The following is a 20,190-nucleotide window of genomic DNA, read 5'->3' as shown; positions in this document are numbered from 1 at the left end:
AGATAGCCACCAGGTCTAATCTAAAGAAAACATGGAAATGATGAAGATTCTGTAAAGGAAAGAGCTGGAAAGCTGGAAATTCAGCTGATAATAGAAGATCTGACCAAAGATCAGAGTTACTGCCCAAGAAAGAGGGTTTGCGGCTTTTGTCCTAACAAGAAAATTGATCACATGATAAAATAAAATAAGCAAACTGGGACTGGAATTGTAGCTCAGTGGTAGAGCACTTACCTAGCATGTGTGAGGCACTGAATTTGATTCTCAGCACTGAATATAGATAAGATATAGATATAGATATATAGATATAGATATATAGATATATAGATATATATCTTATCTATATTCAGTGCTGAGAAATATATATATATTTTAAAAAGCGAACAAACAAACATCATCAGGAATAGAGCAGAACCCAGAATCTCTCTAACTTGATATTTATAATATCCAGGATATATTATAAAATTACCTGATCTATAAAGAACCAGGAAAATGGAACAGATATCTGTAGAAAAAAGAAAAGATACTCACAATAAATCAAAAGGTAGAAAATTCAGGAATGAAATAGAAACCATTGAAAATGGTTTGAAAATTCTAGAACTGAAAATATAATAATTGAAATTAAAATTATTGAATGAATTTAATAGCAGAATAGAGATAAAGAAAAAAATTAAAGATAGGTCAATAGAAATTATTACCTGGTTTGAAGAAAAGAGAAAAAGATTGGGGGTGGGGAATGAACTGAGCCTCAGGGATTTGTTAGGTAGTATCAAGCAATCTGACATACATAGAATTGGAGTCCCAGAGAGATGAGAGAATGAGATAATGAAGCAAAACATATTTGAAGAAATAATGGTCAATTTTTTTTCCAAATTTAATGCAATACCTAAATTTGTATATATATATATATAAAAAAAAAACAAGTAGGATGAACACCTAAAAGCACATTGAGATACATAGTCAAACTATTGAAAGCCAAATATAAAGAAAGAAATCCTAAAAAGAGAAAAAAAAAATGACACATTATATACAGAGGAACTACATTTAAGGACTGGCCTCTTATCAAAAACTATGGAGGTCAGCAGAAAATGGAACAATAGAATAACCACTATCAATCCAGAATTCTATATTTAGTGAAAATATCCTCCAAGGCTGGTGACAAAATAACAACAGTTTTAGAAAAACAAAACAATAAGAGTTTGTCATTGGCAGAGTGCCCTGTAAAAAACATTGGCATTCTTCCAGCTGAAGAGATTGATTCCAGATGGAAACTCAGAAATGCAATAAAGAACATCAAAAATGTTAAATATCTGAGAATATACAAAGACCTTTTGCTATTCTCTTCATATCTTTTAAAATAAAGCATATGCCTGTTTAAAACACAACTTGTAACCTTATCTTATGGATTTATATTATAAGTAAATGGAGTACCTGTAATGATATAGCATAAAGGACAAGGTGTGTGTGTGTGTGTGTGTGTGTGTGTTATGGGTTATTTGGTAGAATGGTCCCATATGAAGTGTAAATAAAATTAAAAATAGTATATATTATAATATCTACTAAAGCATTAATAGATATCTATTATAGCATTAATCTATTAAAATAATGCAAAGTAATTATAAAATTTTAAACAGATATTTTTAACTGAAATTTTTAAAACAATAAAAAAGCCAGAAAGAGAGAACAAATGATCAGATTTTTAAAAAGGAGGCAATGAAAACCAAATAATGAATTTTCAGCCCTAATCAAATAATATCAATAATTACAATAAACATTGATGGACTAAGATAACTACAAGGCAGAGGTTGTTATAATAAATTAAAAAAACAAGACCCAACTATACACTGTTGATGAGAGATGTATAAATATCTTTATAAATATGTATAAAGATGTATACATATAAAGATGTAGCTAAGTGGAAGGAAAGTGGATGCAAAAAGATATGTCATGCAAAGGACAAGATAAAAGGACTGAAATGAATACATTATAATCTGATAAAATAGACTTCAACACAAAAAAACATTTCCATACATAACGATAAAAAATAAAATCAGGGCTGGGGTTGTGGTTGAGTGCTTGCTTCGTACATGTGAGGCCCTGGGTTTGATCCTCAGCACCACATAAAAATAAATAAATAAAAAATAGGGATACTGTGTCCATCTAATATTATATATATATATATATATATATATATATATATATATATATATATAAATAAAATAAAATCATCCAGAATACCTGCCTAAATATGTATGTGCCTATTAACAGAACTTCAAAATATGTGAATCAAAATTTGACACAATTAAAGGGGAAAATTAAAAATTCCACAATCATGGATAAAGATATTAGGACCTCTCAGAAAGTGATTTCTTTTTAAAGTTTTTAGTTGTTTTTTTAAATTTTTTTAAATGTTTTAATTCACTTTATTTATTTATTTTTATGCAGTACTGAGGATCAAACCCAGTGCCTCACATGCTAGGCAAGTGCCCTACCACTGAGCTACAACTGCAGCCCCCAGAAATTGATTTTTAAAATCAACAAAATATAAATTTGAACAGTATCATTAGTAACTTTGGCCTAAAAAACACTGTTCTTAACAATTGCCAAAGGTATTCTTTTTAATTGTACAAGGTACATTCATAGGCATAAACCATGTGAATGTTATTTGTCTTTATATAACAATATTATCAAAGTTAATGGCTTAAACGAACACACATTTATTCTCTCTCGGTTTCTGTGGGTTAGAATACCCTGCATTATTTAGCTAGATTTAGAGTTTTACACAGTGGCTGTGATATATTTTTTCTCAGTGGGTCATGAGATCTCTCTCCGGAGTGTCTCTAAACTCTAGCCCCATGCTCATGGCCCTCAAAGGATTTGGCCGTAGGCATTCTCTTTATTCTGGTCTAAGTGTCTAATAGGCCCATGATCAAGTGGGCCTCTCACAGGAAACTTTCATAACCTGACAGATGTCCTTGTGACTCTGCGGCATTTATTCCTTCCAAGATAGCCACTCTCTAGGAGAGCACTGACCAGGAAAGAAATTAGGTTCAGGTGCATCAATCAGATGAAATACAGAGGAAGCAGCTTAAACACATGAAATAACAGGGGGGGGGGGAAAGGGTAACACCTCACAGGGCAAACAGGAAGGGGGAGCCACAGAGGACTTGCACACTCAACAGTGGGTGGGGGCAAGAGGGAGAGAGCGAGCTATGACCTGAGCCCTTTATCGGGTCCTGAGTGTAACCCATATGAATTTCCTTCAGGGAGTTCTAAATGAAGTGTAGAGCAAATAGTCATGAGTTCTGTGGCATCTGTGAATGAGAGGTGGCCACAATGGCAAGGGGTATATAGTTCAGTGGGGCAACTCAAGTACATTGTATCTAACTGTCTTATAGTGGGGTAACCACCAGGAGGTTATATATGAAAGATAACTGTCATATAAGAAAGATATCTGAAGCAATCATAATAAGGAACTGAAAGGAGGTTGGAAACTATATCAAAGGTTAACTAAGCCTTGTTTCTAGTATGAGAAATTTCATAATATATTCAAAGCAGATGCCAAGGCAACATAAAATTTTAGGAATTTATTACAACTGCAGTAAGTATTGGCCAGGACTGTGCTATCTGAGGATTGCTAGGAGAAGGGTCTGTTTCCAAGCTAATATGGTGTTGGCAGTATTCAGTTCCTTGCAGACTCCAGTCTGACAGCTTCAGTTTCTTGCTGTCTGTTTGCTGGAGGCCACCCTCACCTTTCTGCTTTGACCTTCCTTGGGAAGCTCACATGCTGACAGCTTTCTTTATAGCTAGAAAAGGAGTGTCTTCTAGCAGGATGGGTTACAGTTTACTTAATATAATCACATATTTTTTATCACCTTGAACATAATCTATTGGTTAGAATCTACAGGTTCTTTCATTTAAGAGGAGGGGAACATAGGAGGGTATGAACCTTAGGAATTGGGGATGATAGAGCTACTCTACAGTCCGTATGGCACAGCATGCTGGACCCTAAGACAATAAATGAAAAACTGCAAAATATGCATTCTTTTCAAGTGTATTCATCAACGTAGACCAGTGTGAGCCACAGAACAAGACTCAGAAGTTTTGAAAAGATTGAACATATAGAAGATGTTATCTGATAACAATGAAATTAAATTAGAAATCAATAACATTAAACTCTAGAAAACCCACAAATATTTATAAATGAAACAGCATGCCTCTAAACTATGGGTTATGGAAGTCCCAAGAGAAATTAGAAAACATTTTGAATTGAAAATGATAATACAGCTGTATCACAATTTGTGGGATGTAGTTCTGTGGTTTGAATGTGTGCCCTCCCATTCATATTGAGGCTTAACCCCCACTGTGATGCTCTCAAGAAGAGGGGCCTCTTGGGAAGAGATTAAATCATGAAGGGTCTGCTTTCATGAGTGGAATAGTACTGTATAAAAAGTTTAAAGGGAGCTAGCTTAGACCCTTTTGCCCTTCTGCCCTGTTTGGCATGTGGGGATATAGTGTGTCTCCTCCAGAGGTTGCTGCAACAAGGCGCTATTTTGGAAGCAGAGATCAGCCCTCAGCTGATTCCAAACCCACTGGCACCTTGATCTTGGGTTCCCGGTCTCCACAACTGTGAAAAATAAATTTATGTTCTTTATAAATTACCAGTCTCAGGTATGGTTTTGAGTTTTGACCTGAAGAAATTAGCAAAAAGAGAACAAATTAATTTCAAAATAAATAGAAGGAAGAAAACGATGAATACAAGAACAGAAACCAATGAAATACAAAATAAACAATTATAGAACAAAGTCATTAAGATCAAGAGCTTGTCATTTGAAAATATCAACACAATTTTTAAACCTCTAGCTAGACTGTTTTAAAGCCAAAAAAGAAGGAACAAATGATCCATAATGGAAATGAAAGCTGGGGCATTGCAGTGGACCCTATGGGAATGAAAAGGACAAAAAGGGAACATTTTGTACAATTTCATACCAGTAGAGAATGTTATGCAACTTAGACAAAATAGACAAAATTCCTGAAAAACACAAATTATCAAGATTAACCACAGAAGCATTAGAAATATTGGATAGCTCCCTACTAATTAAAGAAATTGAATTTGTTGTTAAAAGCCTTCCCCAAGGAAAGATCCAGGCCTACATGATTTCACTGAACATATCTATCAAACATGTAAGGAAAAAAATAATACAAATCTACACAAATTCTTTCAGAAAATAGAGGAAACTTTGTTAGGCCTTTTTTATCTTGATCACAAAACCAGACAGAGACATCACAAGAAAGCTTAAAGACCAATATTTCTCATGACTATAGATGCAGAAATTCTTGTTCAACTTTTAACAAATAAAATCAATCAACATGTAACAATATGTCACCAAGTAGGATTTTTTCCCCTAAGAATGAAAGGTTTGTTCAACACTATAAAAAAAATCAATAACTATAATTTATCATATTAATATAGTAAAGAAGAAAAAACACATGATTATTTCAATTGGTGTGGAACATGTATTAAACAAAATCTAACACCCATTCATGCTTTAAAGAAATAACTCAGCAAATTAAGATAAGACATAAAATTGCTTTAATATTTGAAAATTAATAAGTTTAGTTCATTGTATAAATAGAGTAGAAAAAAAAAAGACAAGATCATTTCAAGTGGAAAAGGAATCTCAACAAAATTCAATATATTCTCATGATAGAAACTCAGAAAACTACAAAAAGATGAGAATGTCCTAAACCTGAGTAAGGATATCTGTGAGAAAACCAATATGTAACAACATACTTACTAGTAATAGTCTGAATGTTTCTACCTAAACTCAGGAATAAAGAAGTTGTCTGCTCTCGCTGTTTAGCACTGCACTGATATCCTAGCTATGTAATGTGGCAAGAAGAAAGGATAAAGGAATACGTACACATTGAAAAGAAAGAATAAAATTATGTTGATGTGTAGACAAGATTGTACCTGCAGAAAAACCCGAGAAATGTACAAAAAAGCTGTAAGACCCAGGACATGGTGGTTCATGCCTAGATTCCCAGTAACTAAGGAGGCTGAGGCAGAAGGATTATGATCAGGAGGATCAAAGCCAGCCTCAGCAAAAGCAAGGTGCTAAGCAACTCAGGAGTCCCTGCTCTAAATAAAGTACAAAATAGGGCTGGGGATGTGGCTCAGTGGTCGAGTGCCCCTGAGTTCAATCCCTGGTACCAAAAAAAAAAAAAAAGCTCTAAAAAAAAACTAATAAGTTAATTTAGCAAGGCTGCAAGATACAAAGTTAGTTATAGTATGCTAAGTGGAATAAACCTGTTGCAGAAAGACAAGTACTGCCTGATTCCACTTACATCAGATATCAAAAATAGTGAGCTTTATCAGATCCAAGAGTGGAGTAATAGTTGTTAAGGGATGTAGGGAGGTAGAATTGGAATTAATTAACTGACATAATGCTCTGGTCAAACAAGATGAATAAGTTCTAGGGATCTGCTGTGCCACAATGTGCCTTGTTAACAGTAATGTGTTGTGCACTTAAAAATCTCAGGCAAGATCTCATGTTAAATGTTCCAGTCACAATAAAAACAAAGTATATATCTGACAAAGACTTTAATCCATAATATAGAAATAACTTACAATGAATTCAATAGTAATATAATAAAAAAGCCAATGAAATATGGCAAACTCTTAAGTAAACAGTAGATTGTCCAGGTGGAAATGTCTGGGTGGGCTGAGATTTGTGATTTATATTTACATTTTATATTTATATTTGATAGTATATAGTTAGAAGTAAAAACTATGGATGAGATTGGAAAGGGAAAATAGAGAACGGGATGCTGGGGCAATACTTTTTTTTTATTAGTTCAAAACATTACATAGCTCTTGATATATCATATTTCATACATTTGATTCAAGTGGGTTATGAACTCCCATTTTTCTGGGGCAATATTTTAAGGAATGAGTATGTAAATTAACCATCTTAACCCAAAAGAAAAGGGAATATAATAAAAATTAAACAAAATTTCAAAAATCTAAAGTTTATAAATCATTAGACCACTGATTAAAAGGTTTTCTCTCAGTTTTTTTTTTTTTTTTTTGTGGTGCTGGGGATTGAACCCAGGGCCTTGTGCCTGCAAGGCAAACACTCTGCTGACTGAGCTATATCCCCAGCCTTGTAACTCAGTGGTAGAGCACTTGCCTCACACATATGAGACAAGTAAAGATATTGTGTCCATCTTAAAAAAAAAAAAAGTTTTCTCTCTAATTCTTTGACTATGGTCTACTAACATGGTCCTTAAGCTTCTTAACAAGATATAACTATAATTGTTATCCCTATATATATGGAACTCTGACTTTTAAGTGTAGGAAGTAATTGTAGAAATTGTTAGCAAAGAAAAGTGTGAATCTGATAATTTGGTAGCCTGAGGTTGGGCTAAGCAGCAATTAAAGCTTTTTCCTTTTTTTGAATTTCAACAGTGATCCTTATGTGAGAGTGACGTTATATGACCCAATGAATGGAATTTTTGCAAGTGTGCAAACGAAAACCGTTAAAAAGGTCAGATTTAGTGGTATTATAAAATGTTTTTAATGAACTTTGCTTTATTTTTATATGACAAAAAATAGTTATATATACTATGTTTATTATCTTCTAGTCTTTGAATCCAAAGTGGAATGAAGAAATACTATTCAGAGTAAGTATGTATTTTATTTTATTTTTTTCTTTTACATTTTTTATTGGGGCATTATAGTTGTACATATTGATGAGATTTGTTGGTACATATTCGTACATGCAAACCATGTAACAATATAATTTGGCCAGTATCAATCCCCAGCAATTCCTCCTGCCTCCCTTCCTCCCACCTCCAGGACCCTTTTCTCTACTGATCTTCTTTTGATTTTCATTAGATACCTACCCCCACCGTTCTTTTCCTTTTTCTTTTCTAGCTTCCACATACAAGAGAAAACCCTTGGAGTTTGGCTTATTTCATTTAACATAATGGTCTAAGTTCCATTCATTTTCCTACAAATGACATAATGTCATTTTTCTTTTGTATTCTATTATATTAAAAAAGAAAAAATGGTTTTTTCCTCCATAGATTAGAATTATAAATTCTCATTTATAATATCCTAAAATATATCTTAGAATTTACCTAGAGTTTAATTTTTTTTTCAGTACTAGAGATTGAATCCAGGTTCTACAGTAAGTGCTTTACCACTGAGCTACATTCCCAGCCCTAAAAAATTTATAAAAAGTTAAAATTAGGTTTCCTGGAACAATTTATCTCATGAAAAACAAAAATATAAGGAAATGGGGGGAGGAGTCCTGAAGACTATTGTAAAACTGGAGTTCTTATTCTAATAAACAAAACAGATTTAGAGACTTATGACAGTCTTGTTCTAATTTACCAGATTTTAATATTTTCTCTCAAGATGATTTAATATTTGGATCTCCCCAATCATTTATTAAATCCGCTGATCCAGGCAAGAGCTAATGAGGAATTATCAATAAGTGGATGCATTTCTTCTTATTTACCCTTTCGGGACATTACTGCCCTCTTACCTCTCCTGCCTCCCTAAACCATTAGGACAAACACTGCAATCAGCAGTTTTCTCAGGTTCATTGGGAGAGCACTGCATCTGTTGCCAGAAGCAGTGCCATCCCAGCAGTGGTAGAGACGAATAGCAGTCATCTCTTCCTCTCTGCTGGATTTTTCCCACTTGATCATCTTCAAAATGCTCTTCTACCTTAGCTGTTGGCTCATTTCTCTGTTCACCTGAATGACCAACATTCTTTTTTTTTTTAATATTTTTTTAGTTGTAGATGGACACAATATCTTTATTTTACGTATGTGTGTATGTATGTGGTGCTAAGGATCGAACCCAGTGCCTCATGCATGCGAGGCAAGCGCTCAACCACTGAGCTACAACCCCAGCCCCCGTGACCAACATTCTTGAAAGACTTGTCTGCCCTTTTCATTTCTGCTTCCTCAGTGCACTTGTTGACCAACTCTGATCTAACTTATACTTTCAAATCACCAGTGACTCCCATGTTGCCAGGTTCATCTAAATCCCATTTTACTCAGGCTTGGGTGCATTTGGCAAAGCTGACCATTGCTGTAACTCCAGCCTTTCTGGAGTCTACCACAGTACCACAGTTGATTTCATTCAGGAAAACAGAAGCCATTCATCTGTATTTGGCATTTTTTTTCTTTTTGTTCAGTTTTAATAAAGCGAATTAGGAGGGAAGAAATTGCTAAAGCAGAGGCAGAGACACTGCTACTGTAGATCCAGCCAACAGCACTGAGGTTGCTTCCATTTTTGTTTGCTTGTTTGTCTTTTGTTTAGACAAAGACCTCTTGCAGTTAGTACAACATAAAAACAGCATTTTAAATCAGTCTGGAAATTTTTGATTCTTGAAGAAATGGTATTGAATCAATTGGGTAGCCATATGGAGAAAAATGAAACTAAATTTCTGTTTTACTCATTTGCTAGAATAAATTCCAGATTTGATAATGTCTGGTTTTGATCACCCTTTTGGCACATATGCTGCATGGCAGACAACTTTAAAATTCCTCCCAAGTGGTTATTTATTTATTTGCACTTTTATTGTTATTATTTTACTTATTTACTTATTATTATTTTACTCAAATATATGTATTTTCAGTGTACTAAAGTTCTTTTTGTACATCTTATTCTTTTCTCTTTACCCATGCCAAATATTGTTTAGTTATAATAATGGACGAATATTTGTCTTGTTCCCAATTTTTTCCCATTGATTGATTGATTGATTGCCAAAGATCGAACTCAGTGCACCTCACATGCTAGTCAAGCACTCTACCACTGAGCCACAACCCCAACCCCTTTTGTTCCCAATTTTAATGGTAATGTTCCCAATTTTAATACATGCAATATGTCTCCATTAAATATGGGCAGCTTTTTGTTATTTATCATGTTAAAGAGGTATTCAGCTATTGCTGTTTTTTCAAAAGTTAAAAGAATAAAAAGCATGTACACTTCCAGTTTTAGCCATGATGCTGTAATAGGGTATTGAGCTTAACTTGATGCTGTAACTATAAACCTGGAGAGGCGGGGGGAATGAAGAGATGGTAGTCAAAGGGTAGATACCTTCATCTATAATATGAAAAAGTTCTGGAGAATCTAATGTACTGATGGGCATGAGCTACAATTCTGTGTTGTTTTTTTGAAATGCACTGAGAGTAGATTTTAAAATATTCTCATTACATCCACACATTCACACACATACATACAAAATAGTTAACTGTGTAATAATAGATGTATTAGTTTGTGTTATTAATTTCACAGAGTTTATATATATCAAATCATGTACACCTGAGTATATATGATTTATATTTGTTAATTTCATAAAAAATTGAAAAAAAGAAAAAACTTAGATAAAATAAAATAGGTTAAAGTTTAAAAGTTGCCAAAAATACATCCCATGCAAAAGTTAATCAAAAGAAACTGAAGTAGCTATATTGATGTTGGACAGAGTAGACTTAGAACAAGGAAAATTACCAAGAATAAAGAGGGATATTATTATATAATGATAACAAGGGTTAATCCATTAAAACAAAATCTGTATTTGTACCTAACAACAAAGCTTCAAAATACCCAAAGCAATAAATGATAGAACTAAAAAAAGAAATAGACAAATACCTTATTATACTTGGAGAATTCATACCTCTTCTTTCTCTCTTAGTAATTGGTAGAACAAGTGGACTGAAAGGATTCAGCAAAGAAATACAAGTCCTGATAACACTATCAGTTTTACCTAATTGATATCAATAGACTCTCGATCCAATAATAGACAAGTGCTCAGGGAATGTTAGCTGAGTAATCTGGGTCAAAAATCAAACCTGAAAAATGCTTAAAGATTAAAAATTATGCAAATTATAGTCTCTATCAGTAGGAATCAATAACAGTAAGCTGTCTGGAAAATTCCTAAGTTTTTGGAAATTAAACAACAACCTCTGAATAATCTATGGGTCAAATAAGAATTCTCAAGGGAAATTAGAAAATTTTAACAGAATTAAATAAAAATACAAAACCAAAATGTGTAGGTTCAGATAAGGTAGTGCTTGGTATATATAGCATTAAATGCTTAATTTAGAAAAGAAAAAATTTTCTTAATTAATCTAAGTTTCTACCTTAGGAAACTAGAAAGTAGCATCATCACAGATCCTGCAGACATCAAGTGGATAATAAGGGATATTATGAACAGCTGTGTGCTTGTAAATTTCATACTCTAATGAAATGGACCAATTGAAGACAGCTACTTGCAAAACTTACTTAGAAGTAGATTATCTGAATAGTCCTGTGTCCATTAAAGAAATTGAATTTAAAGTTAAAAATCTTGGGCTGGGATGGTGGCTCAGTGGTAGAGTGCTCGCCTAACATGTGTGAGGCACTGGGTTCGATCCTTGGTACCACATAAAAACAAACTAATGTAGCCACCTAAAAAAAAACTAAAGATACATAAATAAATAAATAAATATTTTTAAAATGTTAAAGATCTTCCCAAGAAAAACAATTTAGGCCCAAATAGTTTTGTTTATTCCTATCACACATTTAAGAAATAAATTCAGTTCCACACAGTGCTTTACCAAAAACAGAATAGGAAGGAACATGTCCCAATTCGTTCATGAAACTAGCATTACCCTGATACCAAAACCAGACGGAGTCTTTATAAGGAAATGAAAGCTCAGATCATTCACCCTCATGACTCTAGACTAGTTTTTAAGTTTACTAAGTTGGGTTCCTTTCATTCTAAAAGAGCCAATAGTTTTCCTACACATGGTAGGTGCCTCTTCTAGGTGTGTGTTTGCCTTCCCTGTCAACAGAACTTAAGGCAACGTAACTGTGTGGGAATTTCAGAATGTGTGATCCCCAGGGTTGGAAATCCACTCAACAGTTTGTCTTTCCAGGGAACCCAGTGGACAGAGAGTCACGTATAGGAGAGCCTCTGACCATGGGGTCTTCATTGGTCATATCCCTATTACACTATAGAAGCTAGCAGCCTCATACAGCAGTGGAATGGCCTACTAAAGACACAGCTGGAATACCAGTTTGGAGCAAACTGAAAATATATAATATCATTCTTTGGGACATACTTTATTCTTTAAATCAAAGCTCTAAATATGAGTCTTTTTTGCCCCAAGTGTACATGGGTCCAGGAACAAATGAGTAGAAGTGACCCAATCTACTATTATTACCAGTGACCCTTGGAAGGATTTTGTGCTTCTTATTCCTCTAGCTTTAGACTCTAAAGGTAGAGTTAGAGATTCAGGGCTCCCAAAATAGAACATCTGGGAACACAGCCATGGTCCTATTGAACCACAGTCTATGGTTATCACTAGACCACTCTGAACTCATTGTATCCAGGAATTGGCAGGTGACTGGGATTATTACTTGGTTGAGCTTGCTTGTATTCCTCAGGGTCTATCAGGTTTCTGCAGAGACCAGACTGGAAATTAAATGGACATACTATAGAACTACACTTTTATTGTTTTGGTGTATACTGGTGGCACTAATCTCTGACATCCCACTGGGTTTTAATATTTTTACTTGTTTTGATTGTTTCTTAAATAGCCTTGTTGAGATATAATACATATATATATATATAAATATATATATATATAACATATAATTCACCCACTTAGAGTGTACAATTCAATAGTTTTTAACATAGTCACTAGATTGTGCAAATATCACCAAAACCAATTTTAGAACATTTTTATCATTCCATAAAGAAACCCATATCCACTGACTGTCACTTCCCATTTCCCCCCAATACCTGCTCCCCTCCCCAGGCAAGTGCCAGTCTACTTTATGTCTGTATAGATTTGCCTATTCTGGACATTTCATATAAATGGTATCATACAATTTGAGTCCTTGCAAGGTTCAACCATGTTGTAGCATGTACCAATACTATATTTCATTTTCTTGCCAAATAACAATATATTGTATGGGTGAAATGTGTGTGTGTGTGTGTGTGTGTGTGTGTGTCATCAGTTTATAAACATGGACATCTGGGTTGCTTCCAGTTTTTCACTATTATGAGTGATGGTGCTATGAACACTTGTATACAAGTTTTTGTGTGGACACGTTTTCATTTTCTTTAGGTATATACTTAGGAGTAGAATTGCTGGATCAGGTGGTAACTTCTGTTTCTCATTACTTGAGGAACTGCCAAACTTTACCATAGAGACTGTAGCATTGTATTTTCCTACCAGCAACATGTGAGGGTTCTGATTTCTCCATATCCTTGCCAACACTTGTATTATCTGTCTTTTTGATTACAGTTCTTCTTATGATGTGAAGTAGTATCTGATTGTGGTTTTGGTTTTCATTTCCCTGATGGCTGACAATGTCAAGCATCTTTTCTTTGCTTATTGACTAGTTGTATATCTTTTTTGGGAAAATGCCTATTCACATTCTTTGTCCATTTTATAGTTGGGCTATCTTTTTATTATTGAGTTGTCATAGTTCTTATTCTAGATGCAAGCCCTTTATCAGATTCATGGTTTGCAAATAGTTTCTTCCTTCTGAGTTGTCTTTTTACTTTATTGATGTGTCCTTTGAAGCACAAAAGTTTTTAATCTTGCTGATCAGTTTATCTGCTTTTTCTTTTGTTGCTTGTGCTTTGGTATCATGTCTAATCAATATTGTTTTTATTTACTGTCTCAACCATGGAAAGGACAGTTTCAGTGGCTTCTACGTGGCCTTCTCACTGTGACACATCCCATAAGCTATGGAGACAATGTTGGGGTGGTTGGGAAGATCCAACTGCCAGGTACATCAGTTTTAGTTATACACTTGAGAACCAGATGATCTTTGGGTGGATCCGTAGAACAAGTAGACTCACCATATGCTGGACTTTAGCCAGGATTCCATTCCTTATTCCTCATTTGGTCCCTGTAAGTCCTTGCTGTAACAGGGGAGGTGCTTTGGGTCTCTGTGTATCAACACAGATCCTGTTTTCAACATTCTCAAATAAATCTGAGGATTAATTTTCCACTTACATTCCCCTAGATAAAAGCCCATAGGTCCCTTTGGAGAAGAAAGAGGAGAATCTGTAAATAAGCATTTCCTGCCACAATTTAGAGTCCTTCCTCCTAGGGACTAAGACACTTCTTCAGTGGGTTTTGGATATCAGAACCTCAAAAGGCTTTGAACTGAACAAGGGTTCATGTTATTATTATTATTTTTTTAATTAGGGAAATTGTCCTTAGCCTCCTACTTTTTTATTCTTGTGTTCTTATGAGTATAGGTGTTCAGCAGTGTCTTCATTGCTTACCTGCCTGTTTCCCCTCTAAGAATGCCACACTCTATTCCCTGCCTACCAAGTCTATTTCACAGCCCCTCCAACCTTGCTGGTCATTATGATAATTGTAGACCCTGCTGCTACAGTGGCGTGCCTCCACATGGCCTCTATTACTGGAGAGCAGGAGATGGGAATCATCTTTATTCATGGCTATTAGTGAGCCTGGCTCTATGACTACCTCTCCTACCACCAGTCTTGGCATATAGTAGAGAGCCGCCACTGGACTTCCTGGTGATGTTGTTGACCCTCTCACCAGAGCATTTCTGATGACTGTGGTAAATTGGTATCCCTTCGGGGGGGGGGGGGCTCCTGTGGAACATAAGCATCTCGTAGGTATTTTGGCTTGAAGTGATAAGGCAGCTCCAGCATGCCTGCTTCCCTCAGCCTTTTTATTCCTTCCCTTACCTTTGGCCAAGGCAGCTCAGGCATTTTCAGTTGATACAGCCTAGACCTTCACTTTTCTCAGGCTTCTAGGAGCTGCTCTAGCAGCAAGGCTGCCTCATCTCACAGGGTCCTTGAGAGGGTATTAAATTCCTTTTCCTGACCAAGTGTTCCAAGTCAGCAAATTCTTACTTATCCAGTCTTAATGTTTCTGCCTCTTCGATCAAGCATCTTAGTGCCAAGGGGATTCCTCCGGCTCTTGCTAGGACTTGCTAGCTAATTCCTAAAGCTTCTTCAAGATGTAATTTCTTTCACTCTTTTATCTGGCCCAGCTGGGTTATTCTAGGATTTAACATTGCTTATTATCTGGGCAGCCAGGGGAGGACTGGGGACAACTTCTAAGGCAGGAAGCCCTTTTTCTTGGGAATAAGCCTCTGAGAGTCTTCCTGCATGAATGACAGCTAGTTCTTATTACAGAGGGATGGGCTATTCTACAAGCTGTGAGGATGTAGGGACCTACAGAGCTGAATCCTAGGGGTCATCCTCCCAGATCCTCTTATCCCAAGTGTCAGGGTGCTGGCCTTAACATTACACACTTGCCATGGCTAAGCACTTCCATATTCTGGAGCTCTGTAACTCTAATTGTCCACTCCGAGTTTGTGCTTTAGTTGTATACTCCCTACCCCTCCAGGAGATGCAGGCCTTTTTATAAGTTACCAGAGAGGCCTTCTGAATTTCCCTCCCTCCCTTCCTTCCTTCCTTCCTTCCTTCCTGGATTGAACTCAGGGGTGCTTCACCACTGAGCCACATCTCCAGCTCTTTTTTGTATTTTATTTAGAGATAGGCTCTCACTGAGTTTCTTAGGGCCTCACAAAGTTGCTAAGGCTGGCTTTTAACTCTTTTTTTTTTTTAATTTTAATATATTTTTTTTTTTTTTTTAGTTTTCAGCGGACGCAACATCTTTGTTTGTATATAGTGCTGAGGATTGAACCTGGGCCGCACGCATGCTAGGCGAGCGCGCTACCGCTTGAGCCACATCCCCAGCCCCTGGCTTTTAACTCTTGGTCCTCCTGCCTCAGTGCTAGTATTACAAGTTGCTAGTATTACAGGTGTGTGCCATCATGCCCAGTGCCTTCTGAATTTCAAATTTAACCTTTAGCTACTTGTTAACTGCTTTTATTTTCTCTTCTCTTTCTGTAAAATACAGATATGATGTAGTGATAATGAGCCAACTCCACTGTCCCTGTAGGCATTGTTTTGTCTATATCTCTCAAATGCCTAAAACATGAGTCTAGCAAAAGAGTTCCCCTCTAACAGGACATATCTCCAGGACATCATTTAGAGAAATCTTTAGGTAATGGGATGCCACCTTGTGCTAGGGACTGTACATGTCCCATGTTCTACTCGGGTTAGGATGTCCTGAATCAGCCAGAAGGTGTGGGTTAAATCCCCAAGCCCCTACATAGCCCACCTGTGTTGGTTTAGTACCTCTAAGAAATAGATGCCGGGAAGGGTCTAGACATCTAAGAGGTTTACTGGGGAAGCACCTGTGGAGGTTGAAGAGGGAGGAGGCCCAGGAGGAGAGAGCCTTCTTATCATGATACAGGTCTAGAACCTGTGTGTGGCAGGTGTAGGGGGAGAGGGCACGGGGAGAAAGGGTTGTGTGCAAAGAACCTTAAACTGCACAGCTCTAAGAAAGTGTCCGGCAAGCCGATGGGGAGCCTTCAAACAGTGTTGCCTGTTAGAGAAAGCCAGTCATGGGCTTTAAAACCCTCAGTCTTTGACCAGGAGCATGTAAGGGGAATATAGAGGTAGATTCAAAGGTGCACAATCAGCTGGGGTTGCCTGTCAGTTGGCTAAGTGTGGTGTGTATGTCTGTAATCTCAGCTACTTGGGGGACTGAGGCAGGAGGATCTCTAGTTCAAGGCTAGCCTGACTGTGATCAGCAAGTCTGTGATCTCAAAATAAAAAAATGAAAAAGGGCTTGGGATGTAGCTCTGAGGTAGAGGACTTGCCTAGCACACTTGAGATATTGGTTCAACCCCCAGTCCCACCCCACCCCACCTCCCCAAAAAAAGGAAAAGGAAGGAAATCGGAGTAGAAATCAGTGAAACAGAAAATGGACAAAAAGTAGAGGAAATCAATGCACTAAAATTGATACATCATAGCTATCTGAAATAATAGTAAGAGGGAGAAATGACTAATATCAGGAGTGAGAGTAGGACCCATCATGCACACATTTAAGAAATGATAAGGTAGTATTATGAACAACCTTATGCTAATGATTGTAACAACTTAGCTAAAATGGATTTTTTTTTTTTTTTTTTTTGGTGGTGCTGAGTGTCAAACCCAGGGCCTTGTACATGCTTAGCAAACACTTGACCTCTGAGCTATATCCCCAACCTGGACAAATTCTTTAAAAGCCAAAGTATACCAAAAAAACAATATGAGATAAGTAGTATGGAATTAAAACTCAAAATTTATAAATGTAAGAGATTAAAAGTTTTTTAAATTATACTTTAAAATCTTCTTATTATTTCTCATGTGCTAGCCTGAATGTGCCTCTTGCCTATTGCTTGAAACTTAGCACCACTTTTGACAAAGAAGTTCAGCACCACTTTTTTTTTAAAGAGAGAGAGAGAGAAAGAGAGAGAATTTTTTAATATTTATTTTTTAGTTATTGGTGGACACAACATCTTTGTTTGTATGTGGTGCTGAGGATCGAACCCGGGCCGCGCGCATGCCAGGCGAGCGCGCTACCTCTTGAGCCACATCCCCAGGCCCTCAGCACCACTTTTGAATTAGAGATGTTACCACAAAACCAAAAAGGCTATTCAAAAAAATTTTTTTTCTCACTAGGGCCAATGAAACAGATGTTATTTTTAGCTCTTCCAGGCAAATAAGAATAAGTTAGAAACAAGCCACTAGCACATTGTGCTTGGCTTTTAAGAATTACTTTGTTATCAGTATGTTAAATGGACATGGTGCCCTCTGTATTTTAAATGCCATCTCTCACAAATATAAAATACCTAAATATGCTTGATTAACATTCTAAGGTATTAAAAATACGAAGAAATTACTGAGCAGTTATTTACAGAATACTATGAAATCGCCAACAGTTCTTTGGGCTCTTGTCTTTTGCTCTTTGGTGTAACTTTTCTGCATTGTTGTTATTACATTGCTTTGCATCTCATGCTGCTTTTATACTCAGAGTTAAGCACTGGTACACCACACATTGCAGTCACCTTTCTTTTAATGTACATGCAATGTAACAACATAGGTGGTTGTTATTGTTGTTTGTTTTTGTGGTGCTGGGGATTGAACACAGGCCCTAGTGCATACAAGGCAATCACTCTATCAACTGAGTTATATCCCCAGCCCAACACAGTTTTGATGCTGAACAATATTCCTTTTTTCTTTAATCAAGGATATTTATTTGAATTTTAAAAATTTTAATTACCTTATTGTGGTATAGTTCATAGACTAAAAGCTGCATACATTTAATATATACAATTTAAAGTGTTTAATCGTATGCATAGACCTGAGACAGCATCACCACAATCAGGATATTAAACACATTCCTCACTGCCAAAAGTGTCCTCCTGCCCCCTATTTTTTGGAAAGAAGTAAAAACACTTTGCTTGTGATTTAACCTCTTAAATTCTTCAGTGTATAATATAGTACTATTAACTATAGGCATTGTATTACACAGCAGATCTCTAGAACTTGAATTCATCTTGTATAACTGAAACTTTATACCTATTAAACAATTCCTCACTTGCCTCTCCCCTGACCCCTGATAACCACCATTCTATTCTCTGCTTCAGTTTATTATTTTAGATACCTCCTATAAGTGGGATCATGCAGTATTTGCTCTTCTGGGACTGACTTATTTCATTCAGCATAATGTCCTCAGAGTTCATTCATATTGTTGCAAATGGTAAGATTTCCTTCTTTTTAAAGGCTAATATTCCATTGTATATGTATCACACTCTTTTCATCCTTTGATGGGCATCTAGGTTATTTCCATATCTTTGCTACTATGAATAATGCAGCAGTCACCATAGGAGTACAGACATCTCTGTGATATAATGATTTTATTTCCTTTAGATATATACCCAGAAGTGAGATTGCCATATTATCTGGCACTTCTGTTTTTAATTTTTGAAGGAAGCTCCATAGTGTTTTCCATACAGGGTGCATTTTACATTTCCACTAGCAGTGTTCAGGGACTCTGGTTTCTCCAAATCCTTGACAATTTGTGTTATCTGTTTCATTATAGTGCCATCCTAACAGGTGTTAGGTGATATCTCATTGTAGTTTTGATTTGCATTTCCCTGATGATTAATAATTTTTGAGCCTCCTTTTACATACCTATTTTTTAAAAATATTTTTTATTTTAGTTGTAGTTGGACACAATACCTTTATTTTATTTTATGTTTTTATGTGGTGCGGAGGATCCAACCCAGGGCCTCATGCATGGTAGGTGAGCACTCTACCTCTGAGCCACAACCCCAGCCCTACATACCTATTTTTCACATACCACTTGTATGTTCCTTTTGAAGGTAAGTCTGTTTAAGTCCTCAGCCCACACCCACTTTTCTTTCCTTTTGAGTACCAGGGGCACTCCACCACTAAGCTACATTCCCAGCCCTATTTTGTACTTATATTTGGAGACAGGGTCTCTCTGCATTGTTTGGCGCCTTGCTGTTGCTGAGGCTGGCTTTGAACTTGTGATCCTCCTGCCTTAGCCTCCTGAGCAGCTGAGATTACAGGCATGCATCACCACGCACGGCTTTAGCCCATTTTTAAAAGCAGGTTATTAGGGATTTTGTTTTATTTTTTACTATTGATTTGTTGGGGTTCCTTCTGTATATAGATTAATCCCTATGGGCTATATAGATTACGGATATTTTCTCCCATTCTATAGGTTGTCTTTCCACTCTCTCACTTGTCTGTTCCCTTTGCTATGCAGAAGCTTGTTAATTTAATGTAGTTATACTTGTCGATTTTTGTTTTTGTTGCCTCTGCTTTTGGTGTCATTTAAAAAAAAAAATCATTGTTGAGACCAAAGTCAAGAAGTTTTTCGCCTGTTTTTCTCTAATTTTATAGTTTCAAGTCTTACATTTGTGTATTTAATCCATTTTCATTTGACTTTTTTGTTTAAGAAAAGGGTCCAGGTTTATTCTTTTGCGTATGGGTATCTGTCTTCCCTAATACCAATTGTTGAAGAAGCTGTCCTTTCTGCATTGTGTATGCTTGGCATCTTTGTTGAAGACTGGGTGACTCCTTTTCATGGATTTACTTTGGGCTGTCTTCTGTTCCACTAGTCAATGTCTGTTTATGCCAATTCCATACTGTTTTAATTACTGTAGTACCATAATGTCTTTTGAAATCAGAAAGTGTGAGGCCTCTAGCTTTTTTCTCTTTCTCAAGATTCAGGGTCTTTTGTAGTCTTGTAGTTCTGAATTAA

At 36.1% G+C, this 20,190-nt stretch overlaps 1 protein-coding gene across 3 annotated transcripts in view; it reads left to right on the top strand.

The window, feature by feature from the left end:
• Nedd4 (NEDD4 E3 ubiquitin protein ligase) overlaps positions 1-20,190 on the top strand; it is a 133,819-nt gene that overhangs the window by 16,171 nt on the left and 97,458 nt on the right. The window contains exons 3-4 of one of the 3 annotated variants that reach the window (XM_046461461.2): positions 7,469-7,547; positions 7,645-7,683. In XM_046461461.2, the coding sequence (XP_046317417.1) occupies positions 7,469-7,547; positions 7,645-7,683 (118 nt within the window). Of the gene's footprint in view, positions 1-7,468; positions 7,548-7,644; positions 7,684-18,554; positions 18,658-20,190 lie in introns of those variants that run through there. The other 2 variants (XM_058584826.1, XM_046461462.2) reach the window with 2 other exon arrangements.

Source organism: Marmota monax, unplaced genomic scaffold (genome assembly GCF_021218885.2).
Source record: "Marmota monax isolate L192 unplaced genomic scaffold, Marmota_monax_Labrador192_F-V1.1 WCK01_AAM20220418_F8-fsc00001, whole genome shotgun sequence".
Classification (NCBI taxonomy): domain Eukaryota; kingdom Metazoa; phylum Chordata; class Mammalia; order Rodentia; family Sciuridae; genus Marmota; species Marmota monax.
The sequence above is the reverse complement of the archived record's forward strand: the minus strand, read 5'-3'. Positions and strand labels throughout refer to the sequence as shown.